The sequence below is a fragment of the Capricornis sumatraensis genome, chromosome 7 (assembly GCF_032405125.1).
Source record: "Capricornis sumatraensis isolate serow.1 chromosome 7, serow.2, whole genome shotgun sequence".
Taxonomy (NCBI): Eukaryota; Metazoa; Chordata; class Mammalia; order Artiodactyla; family Bovidae; genus Capricornis; species Capricornis sumatraensis.
The window spans coordinates 8,747,030-8,766,757 of NC_091075.1; the positions used below are offsets into that span (position 1 = coordinate 8,747,030).

General features: G+C 39.4%; 1 protein-coding gene across 1 annotated transcript in view; it reads left to right on the forward strand.

Annotated features, from left to right (window-relative positions):
• PDE5A (phosphodiesterase 5A) overlaps positions 1 to 9,926 on the forward strand; it is a 142,865-nt gene extending 132,939 nt beyond the window's left edge. The window contains exons 18-21 of the mRNA XM_068975114.1: positions 442 to 505; positions 5,350 to 5,424; positions 7,231 to 7,314; positions 9,344 to 9,926. Coding sequence (XP_068831215.1) covers positions 442 to 505; positions 5,350 to 5,424; positions 7,231 to 7,314; positions 9,344 to 9,481 — 361 coding nt within the window. The 3' untranslated portion in view covers positions 9,482 to 9,926. The remainder of the gene's footprint in view (positions 1 to 441; positions 506 to 5,349; positions 5,425 to 7,230; positions 7,315 to 9,343) is intronic.
• The last annotated feature ends 9,802 nt before the right edge of the window (positions 9,927 to 19,728 follow it).

Genomic DNA, 19,728 nt, shown 5'->3' on the forward strand with positions numbered 1-19,728 from the left:
CACAGTTCTTGTTGTCATGGGGGTTGTATCAATAGGATAGCTGATGATGTTTCACAGATAATTATTAGTAATCAATGTGTTTTCACCATACTGTCACTGAGAATGGAAGGCCAAAGTGAAAAAAAAATAATAATAGCAGGCACGTTTTTGCTCACAGGTTAGTAATTTCTCTCCTTCTGCTAATCTGGAGATACTTGTAACAAGGCAGTTTGAGGGCAAATTCCAGTGGTTCACTGGGTAACCAAAACAACTGATGCTGTGATACCATTGTATCAGTTCTGCTTCTATATAAATTCTATTTCTGTTTCTTTAGTCTTTGTAAACTGCCATCTCTGTAGTTTATGGGGTTTTAATTTAACTTTTTATTTTAACTAACTATTTACTAGGGTTTATAGTCACATAAAGGTAAACAGGAGTATTGGACCTCTTTTTCCTTAACAGAGCGATGCTGATGACAGCTTGTGATCTTTCTGCAATTACAAAACCCTGGCCTATTCAACAACGGGTATGTTGTTTAGTGATGAAAAAGTAGTAATTGAAAAGTCAAAGTATGTGATGATTTGAGAGAATAGCACTGAAACATGTATATTACCATATGTGAAACAGTCGCCAGTCCAGGTTCGATGCATGATACAGGGTGCTCAGGGCTGGTGCACTGGGATGACCCAGAGGGGTGGGATGGGGAGGGAGGTGTGGGGGGGGGGTTCAGGATGGGGAACACGTGTACACCCATGGCAGATTCATGTCAATGTATGGCAAAAACCACTACAATACTGTAAAGTAATTAGCCTCCAATTAAAATAAATAAATAATTTTTTTTTAAGTCAAAGTATAAAAAAACCTTTACTCTTAAATGTAGCTTTTAAAGTATTTGGGAAACTTTTTATCTAAATTTTAAGTAGTATTAAAAGCAGACAATTGGACATAAACACTTTTCTTTTTTAGAACACTTGTTATGGCTTAATAATATTAACACAGCAAAAATGTAGCTGTTGATAAAGTTTAATTCCAGTACTGTTTCTAGCTCAGTTTTCTTTTTTTTAAGCACATCCCTTTAATAGTCTTAATAATTAGAAGACACAAACTCTGTTTTCTTATGGTTAGCCTATTAGGCTGTACTTCAACTCTAAATAGGCATTAACAAGTAGAACTTAAACATTTCTGGTGCTCATAAATATAGGACATGTTGATATAAGATATGCCGAAGGTGCTGATTAGAGCCTGGGGTCAGGTGGCTAGAAATATATCGTCTCTCTAAGTAAGTCACTGCCGTAACATGGTGCTGAGGCATAAAGGCCCTAGGCTGAATATAAGGGGGGGTGGGGCATACATGCGATGCTGGGTATACTGTGCTTGCTTTCTGAGGCTGCATTTTCGATCCTAAGTGTCCTACCTGAGGCTATCGACAGCTGCTGTTGGTCATGACTGTGGGATACATAGTTATGGAGCCCAGGAATGACAGGCTCATCTTCCGAACCACGTGCTGACAAGACCAGCAATGCGCTCTCCAGGCGCCGAAGCCGCCATGCCATAAGCACGCAAGAGATGTCTCTACAGCCCTTCCTGCTCCATGATTAGTAACACTACACGCCCACTTCAAAACAGGAAAGAGAATGGAAGAGGAAAGAATTTCTTTCTTTCTCTTTCTTTTGAATCAAACTCTGAAAACAGACAGCAGTGAAGCTGGGGTCCAGATAAAAACCAGCACTATAAAGCCTCTATAATTAAAACAGTTTGGAATGGGTATCAGACCCATGGAACACAATAGGACACTGAGAACTGCACAGAACATTTACATAATTAAGATAGCATTTCAAATAACTGGGGGAAAGACAGACTTTACTAAATAATGTTAGGATGGTTTTCCCATCTTCCAAAGCCAGATGGCAAAAGATGAAACTGGATCTATTCTGCATACTTAAATTCCAAATGGGGCATAGTGCTCAGTGTAGAGAATTAAACCATACAAGTACTAAGTAAAAACATTTGTGGATTCTTTTATAACTGAGGAGTGAGAAAACTTTCCTAATTAAGGCTCCACATGCAGAAACAATAAAGACTGACAAATTTGATTACATGAAAATAAAAAATTAAGAAAACTTTCTTGCATGACAAAGACACAATAAGCAAAAACAGACAATGCTGCTGCTGCTAAGTCGCTTCAGTCATGTCCGACTCTGTGCGACCCCATAGACTGCAGCCCACCAAGCTCCCCCGTCCCTGGGATTCTCCAGGCAAGAAACTGGAGTGGGTTGCCATTTCCTTCTCCAGTGCATGAAAGTAAAAGTGAAAATGAAGTCGCTCAGTCATGTCTGCCTCTTAGCAACCCCATGGACTGCAGCCCACCAGGCTCCTCCATCCATGGGATTTTCCAGGCAACAGTACTGGAGTGGGGTGCCATTGCCTTCTCCAAACAATGAGGAACAGGTAAAAATATTTGCAACTTTTATCTGATAGCTAATATCCATAATATCAAAGAACTTCTTAAACATAAAGAAAACAGCTAACAATCCTACTGAAAAAAATGGGCCAAGATTTGAACAAAAAGTTGATAGAGAAAGAAATGCGAATGGCTCTTACTCATTTAAAAAGACCTCAGAACCTCAATCACAAGGAAAGAAGCAAATTAAAACTGTACTGACACAAAAGGACTTGTCCAGAATCTCATAACAGCATTACTCCTCATAGTCAGAAACTAGAAACATCCCAATGTCCGTCAGCAGGAGAGCGGATAAGTGTATTGCAGTACACTACCTCACACAGTGCCGCTCTGCTCAGTAGTAGAAAGAAGCTGACGCTGATGCAGGCAACGACATGGACAAGTCTCTCCAACAGTAGATGTTGAGTGAAAGAAGCCGGACGTAAAAGAACACATACTGTGATGTCATTTATGTCACTTTCCAGAAAAGGCAAATCTAACCAGTGGTGAAGGGAATGAGGATAGTGGCTGAGTGGGGAGGAAGCAGAGCAGGTTCGGTGACTCACAGAGAAGGGCCTGAGGGCAACTTCTGGTGATACAGACACTGTTTCTTGGTTGGGGTGTGTGTTAACCTAATCACATTCATTTCATTGGGGAAAAAGAAAAACCACACTAAGACACTATTTCTCAACTATTTGATTGGCAAACATTTAAAGATTTTACAGCATACTCTGTTGGGGAAGCTGTGGGAAAACAAGAAATGCAAAATATTCTAACTGTTTGGAAGTATGTGCTTACACATACTCATTTACTATTACTTCTAGGAATCTTAGCTCAAAGATACACTGGCAAGAATATAAAAATAAATTTACATAGGCTATTCATTTTAGTGCTGTTGGTGATAGCAAAGACAAATAGCCCAAGTGTTCCTTAATATGGTACGAAGTGAACTGTAGTATTTATTTATATGATGAAGTCTCTGCAACAGTAAAAAGAAAGGAGCACTTTCTATATAATACTGTGGGGTGATTACAAAGATATAAGTAAAAAAGAAAAAGCAAGGAAGAGAAAATGGGTATGGTATGCTACCATTTATCTGAGAAGATGATGGAATATGAATGTATGTACTTATATTTGCATATATTTTTAAAAAGCAGGATTAACTGTAAAAAAATTAAGGATTTCCCACAGGGGAAGGAGGGAATAAGATTGAGGGAACAGAGATATAAGGTAGAGTTGCTTGCATGTATTTGTAGATTTAACTTAGGAACCATGTAAATTGTGTTTATAAAGTTGAACTTTGAAAACATCACATAACCTGGGAAGCAGAATGAAACAATGTGATTTTGTTTGCAAAACCACACTGAGGGGGACAGTTTTATTCTAGGAGATTTAAACCTGTTACTTGACCATGTAACTCCAGTGGGATGTACACTAAGAACAACAACAAACCATTAAAGCTGTTTTTCAGTCATCATATTAGGGGTAAGTTTGTATATATATTCAGTCACCATAGTGGATGATGTGGGTAAAAGCAAATGAGAAATTATATTGATACTTTTGAAAGGTAGGATTTTCAGTGTGAGTAGAAAGATAGAGATCCAAAGTGGATAAGGTTTTGCAGAAATCCTGTGGTCCTGATTTGAATAGGAAATACTGTATAAACTTATATTGTGTAAGCTCCATTCATTAAAAGGGCTTAAAAATAACGATCACTCTGGTAGAAATGAACGAGCCTTGTGCCCTGATTGAAGTTTCTAAATACCTCAGTTTAAAAGAATGAGGACTCCATGAAGAAATGGCTGATTGCCCGTTCCAAAACAGGAAATGTACAAGATGAGCTAAGAACATCTCGTTATAGCAGAAAGCAAGAACTATCAAAGACTGGTAAAGCCGTGTCAGAAGAGCAAAGAAGCCAACTCAGTTGGCCAAAATGGAACAATGTGGGCGTCAGTAAGGACTGAAATACATTTACAATGTTTAAATCCAAAGTTCAGAATAATAATAAAAATAATAAAACCTTCCTTAGTCATGTTTGTTGGATGCTTGAGAACTGAGTTATTATTTTTTTTCCAATGGTAATTATAATAGAGAAAATCAAGTTATTTCTCCTTTATTTATACAAATTATACTTCAGGGTAACTAAAAATTGATGTGGGGGACTTATTCTATTTCAGCTATAAAGAAAAACGGAATGATTGCTTTGTATATTACCTTTTTGCAGCCTCTAAATTAATGGATCCAGGCAAAGCTCATGAAGGACTGTTAATATCACAAAGAGAGGCGACCAGGCATTCCATTGTCAGAAGTACATGGCACTGCCTGAGAAACAGTCGTAGCAAAAAAAAAAAGAAAAACTCAATCGAATCAAGTGTCTAGATCTCATTACTGGTGTATGGAAATACAGGGAACAGAGAAACATTAAATTTCATTATGGAAACACAATCAGCAAAATCCAGACAACAGGAAACTATAGGATAAACAACGCAGTTTATTCAACAACAGTCAAAATTGTAAGGACATTTTTTAAAAAGAGAGAAGAGGAGGAATTGGTAGACTGAAAGAAACCTAAGAGGCATGTCAATCAGCCTCAGTATAAGGACCTACCTGATACTGTGTTTCCTGCAGCAGCTGGTATAACTGGTGCTTAATATCTCACTGATTCTGCATACGGATGGGCACACAGTGCTTTCTTCCCACTACTGCTGAGGTTGAGATAACACATTGCTCTTCTCTCTGAATTATAGATTACAGACTCTAGCCTTTGTGATTAGGTACACATTAAAAGAAATCAAGTATTTACTCTGCTTTATTCTAATTTTACTGATGTGGTTATTTGATGGGTTTTATTATCTTCATTTAAAGTCTTATTTTACTGAATAGACTAATAGGCCTTTAATTACCCATACTTAGTCTGTTATTGATTTCAGATAGCAGAACTTGTTGCCACTGAATTTTTTGACCAAGGAGACAGAGAGAGAAAAGAGCTCAACATAGAGCCCACTGTAAGTATGAGACCTTGTTGGCAGGAATTACTCATGTACGTTTTTGTTGTAGATTCCTTTTTGTGCTTGTATGAGATTTTTAGGAAGACAATTTCTCATCTTTTTATAAAGTCCTTTTTCTTACTTGAAGAATTAAACATGTTTGTTACAGAAAACATGCAAATAACAGAGGACAGAAAAGACTGAGTTATCAGATCATACCTGCTTTTTGTGATGTTTTCCATTTATATATCATAAGCCACTTTGCATTCTGACAGATGCTCTGTCCTGTATACCATTTATAATGGTTACACGAAATAGTGCATGCATGCTCAGGCGTGTCCAACTCCTTGTGACCCCATGGATTGTAGACTGCTAGGCTCCCCTGTCCATGGGATTAGCCCAGCAAGAATACTGGAGTCAGTTGCCATTTCCTCCTCCAGGGGATCTTCCTGACCCAGGGATCAAACCCACGTCTCCTGGGTCTCCTGCATTGGCAGGCGGATTCTTTACCACTGAGAAGACGTAGTAAGCCCCACATGAAACAGATGCAACTATTATTTACTGTTCGGTATAGTGTTTGTAGAGTTTACTATTACAAACAGCACTTTGATAAACAGCTGTTGTTAAATATTTGTATACTGCATTTTTTGCTCAGGGTAGGTAGAGAATCTCGAATACAAGAAGATTCTTCTCAACCAATGAAGAAGTTTTTCCTGAAATGGATGAGTTTTTCCTGGAAATGGTGCATAGAGTCATTCTCTTACTCAAATGAGCTTTCCTGAAATGGATGAGTTTTTCCTGGAAATGGTGCATAGAGTCATTCTCTTACTCAAATGAGCATTTATTGAGCCCACATTAAATGGGCCGTGGTTACAAGAGGCCCCTCCTCTGATACCATTGCCTCTGCTTTCCTCCTTAGCCTCATCTGGGCACACCCTATGTCTCATTAGTCTGTTGCAATTATTTAGTCTCCTAGACATAGGAGTCGGGGCTTCCCTGGTGGCTCAGTTGGTAAAGAATTCTCCTGCAGTGCAGAAGACACAGGTTTGATCCCTGTGTCAAGATCCCCTGGAAAAGGAAATGAGCACCTGCTCCAGTATTCTTGGTTGGAAAACCCCATGGACAGAGGAGCGTGGTGGGCTATAGTCCATGGAGTCACAAACAGTCAGACATGACTTAGTGTCTAAACACACACACACACACAGTAATAGGCTTGTTAGAAGCTCAGAATCCTCTCAGAAAATGGAGGGTAGCAGAGTGGTGGTCACAGCTAACAGAGAACCTGCTTCATTTTAAACAAGCACTGAGACAGACTCTTTGCTCCCGTCAGAGGTGCTGGCTTTGCCTTAGGCCGTCATGAGCTCCTGAGAATAAGCAACAGTGATATTTGTGTACTTTTCACTCAGAGAGCTCTCTGTGTGAACTGAATTGTAATCGACTGTGGCCTCAGTGGCGTCTTTCACAAAGCTGAGAGTGTTTGATTCCTCATCAGTAGACAATTAGAAAGCGTGTCTGTTCTCCAGATACATGTCAGCAGTGGACCCTAGGTCAGTGCCTAACTCTAGGTCACCAGTTGATCTGAGGTCAGTGATCAGTTCTGGGGGTCACGCAGGGAAAGTCACAGCCCCAGTGAACGAGAGCGAGAGGGCCAGGGCCTTCTTGAGCATGGTTTGGTGCAGGAGGGTAGGAGCCTCCAGAAGTTGAAGAGGCAGGTAGGCAGGTATCTGGCCTTCCTCAGCTAACCTAGGGATTCATCGTTTCAGAGCCAACTTGTGTTGCATTAAGTAAATGCAGATCTGTGTATGTGCATTTCTCTGTTTTTAGGATCTAATGAACCGGGAGAAAAAAAACAAAATTCCAAGTATGCAAGTTGGATTCATAGATGCCATCTGCTTGCAACTGTATGAGGTATTTACTATGAAAACTACTAGACTTTTGACAGTGTTATGAAGTAGATTGAAGCAACGAACATCAGGGACATATTTTTTCCTTCTTAATCAAGAAACTAGAAGTAAAATAATCAGGACATTGCTTTTACTAGTGAACATGCTGTTTGTACTGAACAAGGAACACATTTTATATTTACTATTTCTCAAAAATGTTAATTCATTGATGTATAACTACCTAGTGAGTGCCTACTGCGTGCTAGGCTCCAGCAAATTCATGTAGCGAATGCTGAGAAAAAGTATGTGCCAGTGCTACAGTCAAAAGAGGTATATTCTGCATACTCTATGTTAGCATATGCTTTTTAAGACTAAATTTTGGCCTAAATAAGGAAAAAAAAAGTTATCTAACTTCTTCTCATAGTGTGACTTTACTACTGTTAAGAAAATTTTTATGAGGATTATAAGAAGGCAGCTAGGAAAATATTGCAGGTTCCCACTTTCATATACTTGTTAGAGTTTTTAAAATTATTCTCCCTAACATATCCAACTGACTAGTTTAGATGTTATGCCCCAAATACAGAAAGTAGATGCTGTCCTCGTCTTTATATGTTTAAATAGGAAACTGTCATAAGTTTAAGTATTTGGGGAAAAAAACATTTATCATAGGAGGAATCACAGACTGCCAAGACCAGAAGAAAGGCTAGAAATTTTTTAATCCAGATGTTTCACAGATTCAGTCATTGGATCTGTGAAACGTCCATCTTCCAGGGAGATGGAATGCTTGTCCCAACTAGGTAGGTAGTGGGAGAACTGTGTTTAGAGTTCAGTTCTCAGCCTGGGCTCAGGATTCTAGCCATCAGATGAATGAAGAAAGAAGCTGTGGCTGATGAGGAAAAAAAGAGGAGGGAGGGACAAGAGAGAGAGCAAAAGAAAACAGGATGAAAGAACGTGTGTGAGGCCCCAGCACCACCTTCTGCCCTCCCTTCTCGGCCAGCTGGCTGTTGACTGCTGTGCAGAAATCTTCCCGGCAGCATCTCCAGCACCTCCAGTCGTCCTTTCTGTAACAAATGCCTTCCATATGGACTGGATTACGAGTTCCTCAGCTGCAGATACTAATGTCTCTTCATTTTTTTTCCATGCCCATAAATCTAGTCAAATCACCCATTATAAATTTCATCCTTCTACATTTCCTATTCATTTTATTTGAATCTACAGTCAAATTCTATGCGATATAGACAGGCATTTTTACTATTATTACAGAAGTAATAGATTCTTACAGAAACATCAGAATAATAGAGAAGCAAAAAGATAAATCACTTATAATTCTACTACTCTGTGATAACCAGTTATTTTAGTGCATATTCTTTATGACATTTTCATATATTTTTCATTTAACAAAAATTTCTCTTTGCAATCCATAATAGAATGTACATCTTTCTGTTTCAAATGTGTTTTCTATGACAGTTTTAATGGCTGCAGAATAGTAACACAGTATTTCTAACCCTGCTGTTGGGTGTTTAAGTCAATGTTTGTCTATGACACAGAAATCTACAGTGAATGTTCTTGTAAGCTAAGTATTTACGGAACTATAGTTGGTAAATAATAATGCCATATAGAGTTTACTCTTTATTATAATCTTGGATAAAAATCTAAAGTATATTGGATAAAATTATTTTATAGAAAATCACAAAAACTAAGCGTCTCTCCATGAAGTCAACACTTAGGGAGAACCATCTGTACTACATAAAAGCAAATGGATTATTTCTCTACAGAGCCAGTTCCACATAGATCTGTCTTCACTGCTTAATAATGTTATCTTGAAACATGTGCACGCTCTTTGTCTCAGCATGTGTTGCCCGTCTGTATAGCTTAAGAGGAGTCATTCATAAATGATCTGTGATCACAGCTCTGTGAGAACAGTCTGTGAGAACCCCAGCAGTGGGTCTGCTTGTGAAGTGAGTGTGTGATGTGATGCTCTGGGACAAGCCTGGGGAGAGGGCTTATTTCCCAGTCGCCATCTAGTCACCAGCTCTCTTTCTTTCTTTCTTTAGGCCTTGACCCATGTGTCGGAGGACTGTTTCCCTTTGCTGGACGGCTGCAGAAAGAACAGGCAGAAATGGCAGGCTCTTGCAGAACAGCAGGAGAAGACACTGATCAATGGTGAAAGCAGCCAGACCAAGCGGAACTGAGAGGCCTGTTCATGCAGAGCTGCAGTTGGCAGATGGTGTCTTCTGCAGTATGCCTAGTTTTGCTATATACTGTACAGATTTGGTGTATACTTTGCCACTGCTGTATTTTTATTTTTGCACAACTTTTGACAGCGTAGCGTGAAATGTTTTTAGAGGACTATTGCATATTTTCTGTATATTTGTTTTATGCCACTGAACTGAGATTATCAATGACACCCACTCTTAGCACGTGAATAAGAGCACTGTTTGTAATATTCTGTGTACTGCGAGGTACAAGTTGCATTCTTGCACGGAGACTAGTTTTGGGTTTGTTTTTTTTTTTCCTGGGGATTTTAAATAATTGGTTTTGTGTTTTCTGAATTATCAATCTTTCAAGAATGTTTAGAATATTTTCTTTCTTAAAAATAGTCTAGGAGCAAACTGAATATAATCTGTGACATTTAAAACCTTCCTAGAACAGAGAAAAGTGTTGACTTTTAAAGCTTGTTGGATTTTAAAAGGAATGGGCTATATTTTTCAACACTGTATTACCTTAACGAAAGAAAGTTAGAACTCTAAACAAATGGAAAGTACTGTAAGGCAGTATTGTGAAGAAAAGGCATTACTTAATTAATTTGGTTTTTTTGTTGTTAGAGAACAGGCAAGAGAGAGATTTCTTATGTCAGTGCAATACATCTACCCAAAGGCTACCCATAAATGCTCACTTTGACCTAACAAACCTGGTAGAGAGCAGGAGGAGCCTGGGAAGAAGACCCAGCCCCTGAGTCTCTAGGGATGAGCCTGCTGCAGAAATGGAGCGGCCAGGACAGCCGTCAGGGAAGAGAACACTCCGCCAGAGGACACCCTGACAGTCAAGGGGTCACACAGTGAACTTCCTTTTCGTTCACCTCACGAGTCATCGTTGTAAGTCAACACTCTAAAACGCAACAAGCAAGAGAGAGAAAGTGATCATGGGCACACAGGCCTGAAATGAGCTGACCACTCAGGATAAGAGGGTATGCACCCTAAACTGGCCCCTGAGCTCGTACTTGGTAGGATTTACTTCTCATAACTTTTAGTACATTTAGAAAATGCTAATGTTTTCTTAGAACTTGAGCTCATTTAATTGTATTCCCACTGTACATATGTGCCCCTAAAGACACTTGTATTCCATATAAGAGGAGTAGATAACGAATCGAGAAACTGGTTCCGGAAAAGAAAATCTGCTCTAAACGTGCAGTAATGTTTGGACTTGGGGAAGAATAGGAAGACAGGCATTTCCGCTGTTCACGTCTCTCCACATCCCTGAAAAAAGTTTCTGAGTTTCTGTCACTAGTTTGGATAGAAAAGCTCTTGGGGATATAATAATGCAGCATTCTAGAAGAATTTTCACTAAAACATATTTTCCACTTATATACATTTTTTTCCCTAAACATCCTAAAATTCAACATATAAGTGTTTAAAATTCTAAGTTTGATATGTATCTCGACATAAAGTAATTTTATTCTTACTCTTCAGTTAAAAAAAAAAAACACACATTGTATTGCCATCATTTTGTAGTGGTAAGGGAGAGCCTAGAAGGTTATCAGATGTTTAATGCAGAATGTATTACTGCTGTAACACTTGTAGCTTCAGCATGTTATTCTTTTTAAGTCATACACATGAGATCTGAGAGTTTGCCTCTTGGTGGCACTGGTGTGTAACTTACACAGACTGTCACTAACATAACATATCTTCATACCAGTATATGCCTATGCATGCATACACAATTCCTTAGTACCAAAAAATCATTTGAAGAATAGCAGTCTTTTCAGTAACCTATCTTTTTACCATACACATTGTGATTTAGCAGTTATGCTAAAATCTGCAATCACATATTTCAGCAGTTTGTTCAGGGCCTCTCATGTATGTCATTAAGATTTTTACATACATATTAGACTGTGTATAGAGAATTTGTATGTTTGTCATTTTAACAGGATGATATATTTAGAAATTCTTGGTTTACTTTTAGATAATGGCCTATTTTACCTTACTAGTTTAGGAACTGAAAGAAGTTGGGCAATGCCATGCCTATTTTATCTTTGGGTATTTTATTTCTTACAGAAGAAGAGTGCTTCTTGAAAAGCCTGGTTAGTTGGTTCAAATACTTTTTAACTTTTAGGAAAATCATTCCATACATGGATTAATACCTGGTACGTGGACACAAATTTTGTTCCTCTGTGAATATTTCCTTTCCAGTATCCTCTCAAGTTGGGGGAAAAAATACATACATACATATATATATATATATATATTCTCTCACCCTACCCTATATTTATATTACAAGAAATTGTTCTAGATTAGTTTGCTGTTGTTATAGCTGAGTAACACGATACCATTTCATTTCAATTTTCAGCCCCAGACATCCCCACTACTTTGCTAAGTTGTGAATGAGGTCTGTAAGATTGCCTACCTGGCCTTATACTTTGACAGGAGTGGCCTTTGCCAGTCACTAAGCTGTGTGAACTCGAGTTTCAGTATCTTAACTGCTGTGAGCATGAACAAGTTGTGCCACTGAAGGAGTTGTGTTTGGGCTAAGCCTTCCCTGCAAGGGGGACGTCACAGAGGACAGCTCCTGTGTCAGACCTGGTGGGCCCTGGAGACCACTGTCAGAAAGGAGATGCCGGGCCCCAAAGCAAGGTTCTAATCCCATATGTTATTTCCTATGTTGAGTTTCCAAGAATGGGGAGAAAGGGAAAAAAGTACATTTCTTTGGCTCCTCGTGCAGATCATTAGTTGTGTGAGATTTAGAGCTCTCTCAGCACCTCACCTCAAGGTACAAATACCACTGATCTCCTTACTACAAATAACAGTTTCCTCCCACGGGAGTGTTGGAGATGAGAAAGTGTATGACAGCGTACTGGAAATAATGGGTTGCGGGAGGAAACGGGTCACAGATATATTCTCACCTAGCTGTGAAGTGCCTTTATTTTCAGCATAGAGCACAAATGTCAGACCAACTCCAGTTTGATGTTCTGTTTCCCTGTGTTTTCCACCAGACTGTACTCCTAAAACTTTATAGGCCATCAGAAGAAATGCTGTTTGTTTTGTTTTACAAGCTTGATTTAAGATGGGATTGGGGGGAAGAGTATAGTTGCTCTTCTCTCCTAGGAATAATTATAGTTAAAACAAGGTAGTATAACGCAATGCTCAGCATCTGACATGCCTCAGTCCACCTTCTACTGAGTTCCTGCCACATGTCAGGTACTGCACTCCACAATGGAGACCAAGCAGTGACCTCACGGAGTTCGTAAGTCTCTGCAGGGAGTGCAGATAAGAGACTTACCAGCTTCTGATTCTGGCAATGTAATGTGAAAATATAGGGTACAGTTATCACTTTCACTTATAACATATGTATTATACAGTTTTTCAAGGACCTTCTTTACCTGGAACTTATTAAGAATCTGTCAGTGAACATCCTGTCTTCCTATAAGTATGCATCACTTAGCCTGTTGATAGCTTAAAGAACACCTTATGTAAGTATGGAGTCATATATTCCACTATATAGATTATTTTTCCATATGCTAGCCAGGTAGAGATTACTCAAGAGTTCTCTCAGACTGTTAAACTACACACGGGTTTGGACCCCTTCTGCTCCACCGCAGGGAGCGAGGAAGAAAGTATTAAAGCTCACTTTGCCCTGCCCATATGCTTTTCAAAAGCCTATGTAAACATGTCTTAATGAATGTTGTTGAAAGCCATGTAAATAGTTAAAAACATAAGTTTCTAATACAGTTTAAGGAAAGAAAAAGCTTATGAATCATCACTAGCCACTTAATATCTATTTCTTATACCTTTTCAATACATTTGAACAAATATATAGTTTCTAGCACTATTTTTATACTAGGATAAAGAGTTATTACTATGTATATTATGTTTAGCATTTAAGTCATTTTAAATAATTGTGAATGTTGGTTTCTTGTCTTTCCTCTCCCCCACCATGAAAACCATTTCATATGACTTTGACAAAATCACTTTAAAGGAACACTTACCCACCTATGATGCCGATGATCAGGGTGGTTTTTCCATTGTGCAGACTCATCACTTGCCAGCTGTTTCCTCATTTTGCCATGCTGTGTAAAAATAAAAGGAAGAATTAACAACTAAGTGAGTACTGTGTGATTCTTACAGGACTTTGAATTTTAGGTGAGGAGAATGGGCCCAAGAGTTTGAGTGACTTTAATCCAGCTAACCTGTGGTTCTATTAGCTGGGGGTGGGGCGGGGCGGGGGGGGTGGTGGGGGAATGTGGTTTAATAAACTCCTTTGTTCAGCCTAGACACCTGGGTAAAATAATCTTTTTGTTAATATCCTTTGCTACCAGGTGGAGGGCAACATTTTCCATACACCTTAGCACTTCAAGTCTCTAACAACAGAGACAGTAACTGTTAGCATCCTCAGGCTGCATGAGGAGCTAAGGCTTAGGAATTAAAGATTTGCCAAATGGCCTGAGTTGGATGTGAGCCCAGATCTCTCTAGTTTGAAAGCAGGTGTTTATTACACTTAGTTTTCTTCTTGAATTTTAATTGTAAAAGGTCCCGAATCCACTCTTAGTGGATCAAGTGGGCTATCTAGAAGCATGAGATATAAGATTTCCTGCAGATGTGGTTTTATTTGGGACTTCAGAGTTAATATTCCTTTGGTTCATCTGGTAATAGCTAATGCTATGCCATCACAGAATCCCAGGTACCACTGAGCTTCAGTGCTGCTAGTCTAGAGGTATGGAGGTATAATTAAAGGCAATACTTCTGATTCGTTATTCAGTTTTGCCACTAGACAAGCCCTCTCATGTTGAGCACAGAGTATCTAGTCTATGCCTAATTCACAAAAGCAGAGACATTACTTTGCCGACAAAGGTCCATCTAGTCAAGGCTATGGTTTTTCCTGTGGTCATGTATGGATGTGAGAGTTGGACTGTGAAGAAGGCTGAGCACTGAAGAATTGATGCTTTTGAACTGTGGTGTTGGAGAAGACTCTTGAGAGTCCCTTGGACTGCAAGGAGATCCAACCAGTCCATTCTAAAGGAGATCAGCCCTGGGATTTCTTTGGAAGGAATGATGCTAAAGCTGAAGCTCCAGTACTTTGGCTACCTCATGCGAAGAGTTGACTCATTGGAAAAGACTCTGATGCTGGGAGGGATTGGGGGCGGGAGGAGAAAGGGACGACAGGATGAGATGGGTGGATGGCATCACTGACTCGATGGATGTGAGTCTGAGTGAACTCCGGGAGTGGGTGATGAATAGGGAGGCCTGGCGTGCTGCGATTCATGGGGTTGCAAAGAGTTGGACACGACTGAGCAACTGAACTGAACTGAATGACAAAAATAAAATGAAAGCTCATGTAAAACAGTATTGTAGATATTCTAACCTACAAGATAGCAACATAATTTCAGTTGTAGTTAAAGAAGTAATCTTAACTGGGTACAATGCATAAACTGCTTTTAAAAATGTTTTTACTGGCTAAAGAAAAACAGGGCTTCCCTGATAGCTCAGTTGGTGAAGAATCCGCCTGCAATGGTGTGGACCCCGGTTTGATTCCTGGGTCAGGAAGATCCACTGAAGGGATAGGCTACCCACTCCAGTATTTTTGGGCTTCCCTGTGGCTCAGCTGGTAAAGAATCCACCTGCAATGTGGGAAACCTGGATTTGATCCCTGGGTCAGGAAGATCCCCTGGAGAAGGGAAAGGCCAACCATTCCAGTATTCTGGCCTGGAAAATTCCATGGACTATACATGAGGTCACAAAGAGTTAGACACGACTGGGGCAACTTTCATTTTCAAAGAAAAACAAATGGAAAAAAATTAATAGAGAATTAAGATTTGCTTGCTTACTTCTGTCCAGTGATCATTTGATTAAGATTTTCCACAAACAAACTGATCATCTGAAGTCTCTCTAATTGATGCTCATTAGTCTATCCATGGCGACATCATCCCTTCTTGTATAAAATCCACATTTTTGCTATTAGCTGTGCTGCCTTCTCAGCAAACAGGGATATAATTGATATATATATATATATATATATATTTGATATATGCAAATATCAGTGTGTAACTTTCTGCTTTTAAGGCATATAAAAATTAACAGAAACATCTTGAATTTGCAGAGAATATTCTCTGATTTTAAGCTAGATTCAGCCTTGGCAGGAGAGAAACTATGTGTTTCTAGACCTTTTTTTTTTTTTTCAAAATAAAAATCCACAGGAATTATGAATGGAATCAAAATAATTATTACTTGAATCAAAAGAAATCTAAAAGGCATGCCTGTCTCATTTTTAAGTATATGTATGAGCAGGCATGTGTGTGTGTAAATATTCAGGAACTAAGCTGACTCAATCATCTAACAGCAATCCCAATGAAATGTTTTAGGTTTCATCTTTCTATCTGAATTTAAGGTAAAAGAGCACATGGCTAAAGGCGGGAAGTGGAAGGAATGAACTATCACATGAGCTGAACATGGACTACCGCAGCAGCTTTAAACTTCAATATCCCCTATATTAAATGCTTTTATTTTTTTTTAATTTTTTTTATTATTAAATGCTTTTAGAGCTACATTTCACTTCATATCCCTGTCTCCCTCACCCAACAGGAGTGTGTTCTCGGCTTTATACAACATCAATCCAGCATATTGCTGTAAGCCACAAGCTTCCCCCTTCACCAAGCAGCTCTCTGAAAGGTAGGGATTCTCTGATCATGCTGATATGCCCTGACCAGGGAGGAAATGCATAAAACACGCTCAACAGCCACCTTGGCTACAGCTGTTCTCTCTCCAGAAAAGCTAACAGAAGTATTTACTAAGGGTGCTCTACCAAGTCTATCAGAAAGTAATGGACTTCTTGGGGGAGTGTATGAAGGCATCATCATTTCCTCTCTTAAACCTCTGTTTCTCTTTTTCTATTCCGGCTCCATTCATAAGGCCTTCAAACATACTTGATTCTCCCAACCCTAAAGAACAGCTACCTGGATCACACAGCCCTCCTACCAACATCTCTTGCATTCTGTTTCTGTTAATACTTTGAAGGTACCCAACAGTGAAAGGACAAATTTTCATCCAATTCCCTTTGACATAAAATCGGATCTTATAAAGAAAGGATAAGATAATTCTAATGAAGGGCAAAAGAAAGATCAATACAGCATTTTTAGAAATTCTCAGGCAAGAGCTAAATTTTAAGATGGAAAAATAAACTGAATAAAACAATTTTGGGAATGAATATTTGTTTTCTATTGTGAACAAGAAATCACCAGGCTTTCATTAATAAACTGATAACCATTGGTGGAGTTACTCCCATTGGGAGTCTCACCAGTTTGCTAGGAGCCAAGGGAAATTCATAAAAGGCTAGCTAGAGGTCAGTGATCTCATGGAGAAGATAAGACTTACATTTAAAAATAACAATACCCAACAAAAGTCAACAGAAGATGTTGATTCATTTCTAAATACTTGATTTTTGTAAGTATCAGGCTCAGGTAAACTAATACACATTGTCTCACAAAGCATCTAGTCCAGCAGAAGCTACACAGGAGGGCAAATAGTCATGTCTCTGCATCAAGTGTGGGAGTGGAGGGTTCACAGATGGCTTCCTGAAGTGCGTGACAACTGGCTTAGCTAAGTGCAAAGGAGGAAGAATATTCCAGGCTGAAGGAACGTGTGAAGACCTAGAAGCAGCAAACGTGAGAACCCAAAAAAGGCTTCCCACAACGTTACTTGATTTTTGTAAAATTTATACTTTTAAATGATGAGGGTTACAAACATATTTATAAAGTATAAATATTATGAATACTTATAAATGCATAAAATAAAGCAAATGTCCTTTATTTTTAAATTGAAGTATAGCTGGTCTGGGGCTTCCCTGGTGGCTCAGATGGTAAAGAAGCTGCCTGAAATGCATGAGACCAGGGTTTGATCCCTGGGTTGAGAAGATCCCCTGGAGAAGGGAATGGCAACACACTCCAGTATTCTTGCTTGGAGAATCTCATGGACAGAGGAGCCTGGTGGGCTACAGTCTATGGGGTTGCAAAGAGTCAGACATGACGGGGCAACTAACACACACACATATACAATATGGTGATTCAATATTTTTATAGATTATATATTCCAGCAAAATGTTATTTAAATGTATATTTGAGTTTTTAAGAAAATATAAGAGAAATCTCTAGAGGCCAAAGTAAGGCTAATTAAAAATCCAGTGTAAGCATGTGAGCTGATGCTATGTCAGGCCCAGGAATACCTGCACATCTGTATCATGAAGGGGTTTTAAATCAGACCTGGAAACATGGTCTCGAGAGTCAGGGAAGCACCTGGGAAATGGCCCTCCAAGAAGGACTGGACACTCTGAAGAGCTGTGCTCTCAACATGTAGAAAGTGGGCGGAAATTCAACATGTAGAAAGTGGGCGGAAATTCACTCAGAGACACAGGACAACTAAAGGAAACCTGCCTGTCTTAATCTGAGCTCTGGTTAAAAAATAATAACATAGAGTCCATCTTCACGTTAACCCAGATTTGGGGTTTGAAGCTGATGCAGGACTATCCAAGTTAAATAGCAAACAAGAAGTCTCAGGCAGGTAATATCCATGAACAACTGTTGAAAGCAAAGGCAAAATGTCTTTGGAAGAACACATCCTCAAACAGGCTCATGATATTTCCACACAATTTACAGCACTAAAGACAAACTCATAATTGCAATATACATGAGGAAACGGTAATTCACACTGTACAAAGTCAGAAGCCATAAGACTGTAGGATCAGATCCTTAAAAAATTCAGGCAACAGAACCCCTAGAAAGAGGCTGCAGGGAGGCATCACTGGCTCCTTGCTCTTGTGCTTCCAAATGCAGGAACACCCCTCAAGAGATACCCGTGGCCTCCTATTCCAGCCTTCACCCAAACAAGCGGTTCCTGAACTTGAACACTACCACTATGGATTGACTTTTACATGGTAATAAACTAGGTAAATATCTCTTCTCAATTTCCTAAATTTTCATTGAAAAAAAAAATCTGTTAGCTTCCTATTGCTGGTGCAGCAAATTACCACAAATGGACTGACCAAACACAAATTTATTCTTACTGTTCAGGTGATCAAAAGTCTAAAATGTGTCAGCAAGGCTACATTCCATCCAGAGGCCACTTCCTGGCCTTTCTGAGCATTCAGAGGCTGCCTGCACTGATGAGTTCATGGGCTCTTTCTCCATCTTCAGAGCAAACAACATAACACCTGCAAAGCTCCCCGCCTCGGTCACACACCACACACTTCCCCTTACCTACCCCTGCTTCCATCCCCATGTTTTCTTCTCTAACACTCCTGTCACCCTCTTAAGGATCCATATGATCACATGTGGCCCATCCAAATAATCCAGGATGAACTTCCTATGTCAAATGCTTAACAACCACCTCTGCAAAGCTTCTTCAGCCACATAAAGGACATGTTCACAGATTCCAGAGGTTAGGATGTGGACATTTTGGGGGCCATTATTCTATCTGACACAGCCACTTTCACATGGGCTCTTGAATACATTTTTGGTGTGCTCTTTTAATAAGACTGTTTTATAGAAAAGTTTTGGGTTGGAAAATGCCGGGGGCCAGCACGGAGATCCCACCCATGACAAGGTCATGCGGAGAGACCTGACGGGCAACGTGAGTCAGGTCTCAAGGGGTCCTCTGCCTGAGCATCTCCCCTGAAACCAAAATCTGTCTGTTTACTGTCTGCTATATTATACTCTTCTGACGTTACAGGGGGCTATCCCCGACCACCTTTCTCTGGAAAAAGTTAACTTAGAGCTTCAACTGGTCTCCTGCATATGAAAGGAGTGTCTCAGCTCAAACCCCTCTGATGGCTCTCTAACTTGCCTGACAGCTAGAGACTTTTACAACTTGTGATTGTTTACAGCCCCCCAACCATGAGAGGCACTCAGCTTAAAATATCTTAAAGATATAGAGCCTTTTCTAAAGAGCTAAGAATCATATTGGTGATGGGTTTCACCGTTGAGTCAATGACTGCTGCCAGGCCTCGATATCCTTTATCTTTTAGGCACCTAGAGGACATTAATTAATGTAATTGGGATATAGAAAAAGGAATATAGTAGTTTTGATGTTAGCAACACTAGACTTTTGAGTTAGTGAACATTTTTTTTGTTATAAATCACTGTACTCCTCTTTCCTTGTTATAAATTGTTGTGTCCTTGCTATATAAGAATGTAACCTTAATTAGTGCTTTCTGAGAGTGGCACCAGACTTTAGCAAGA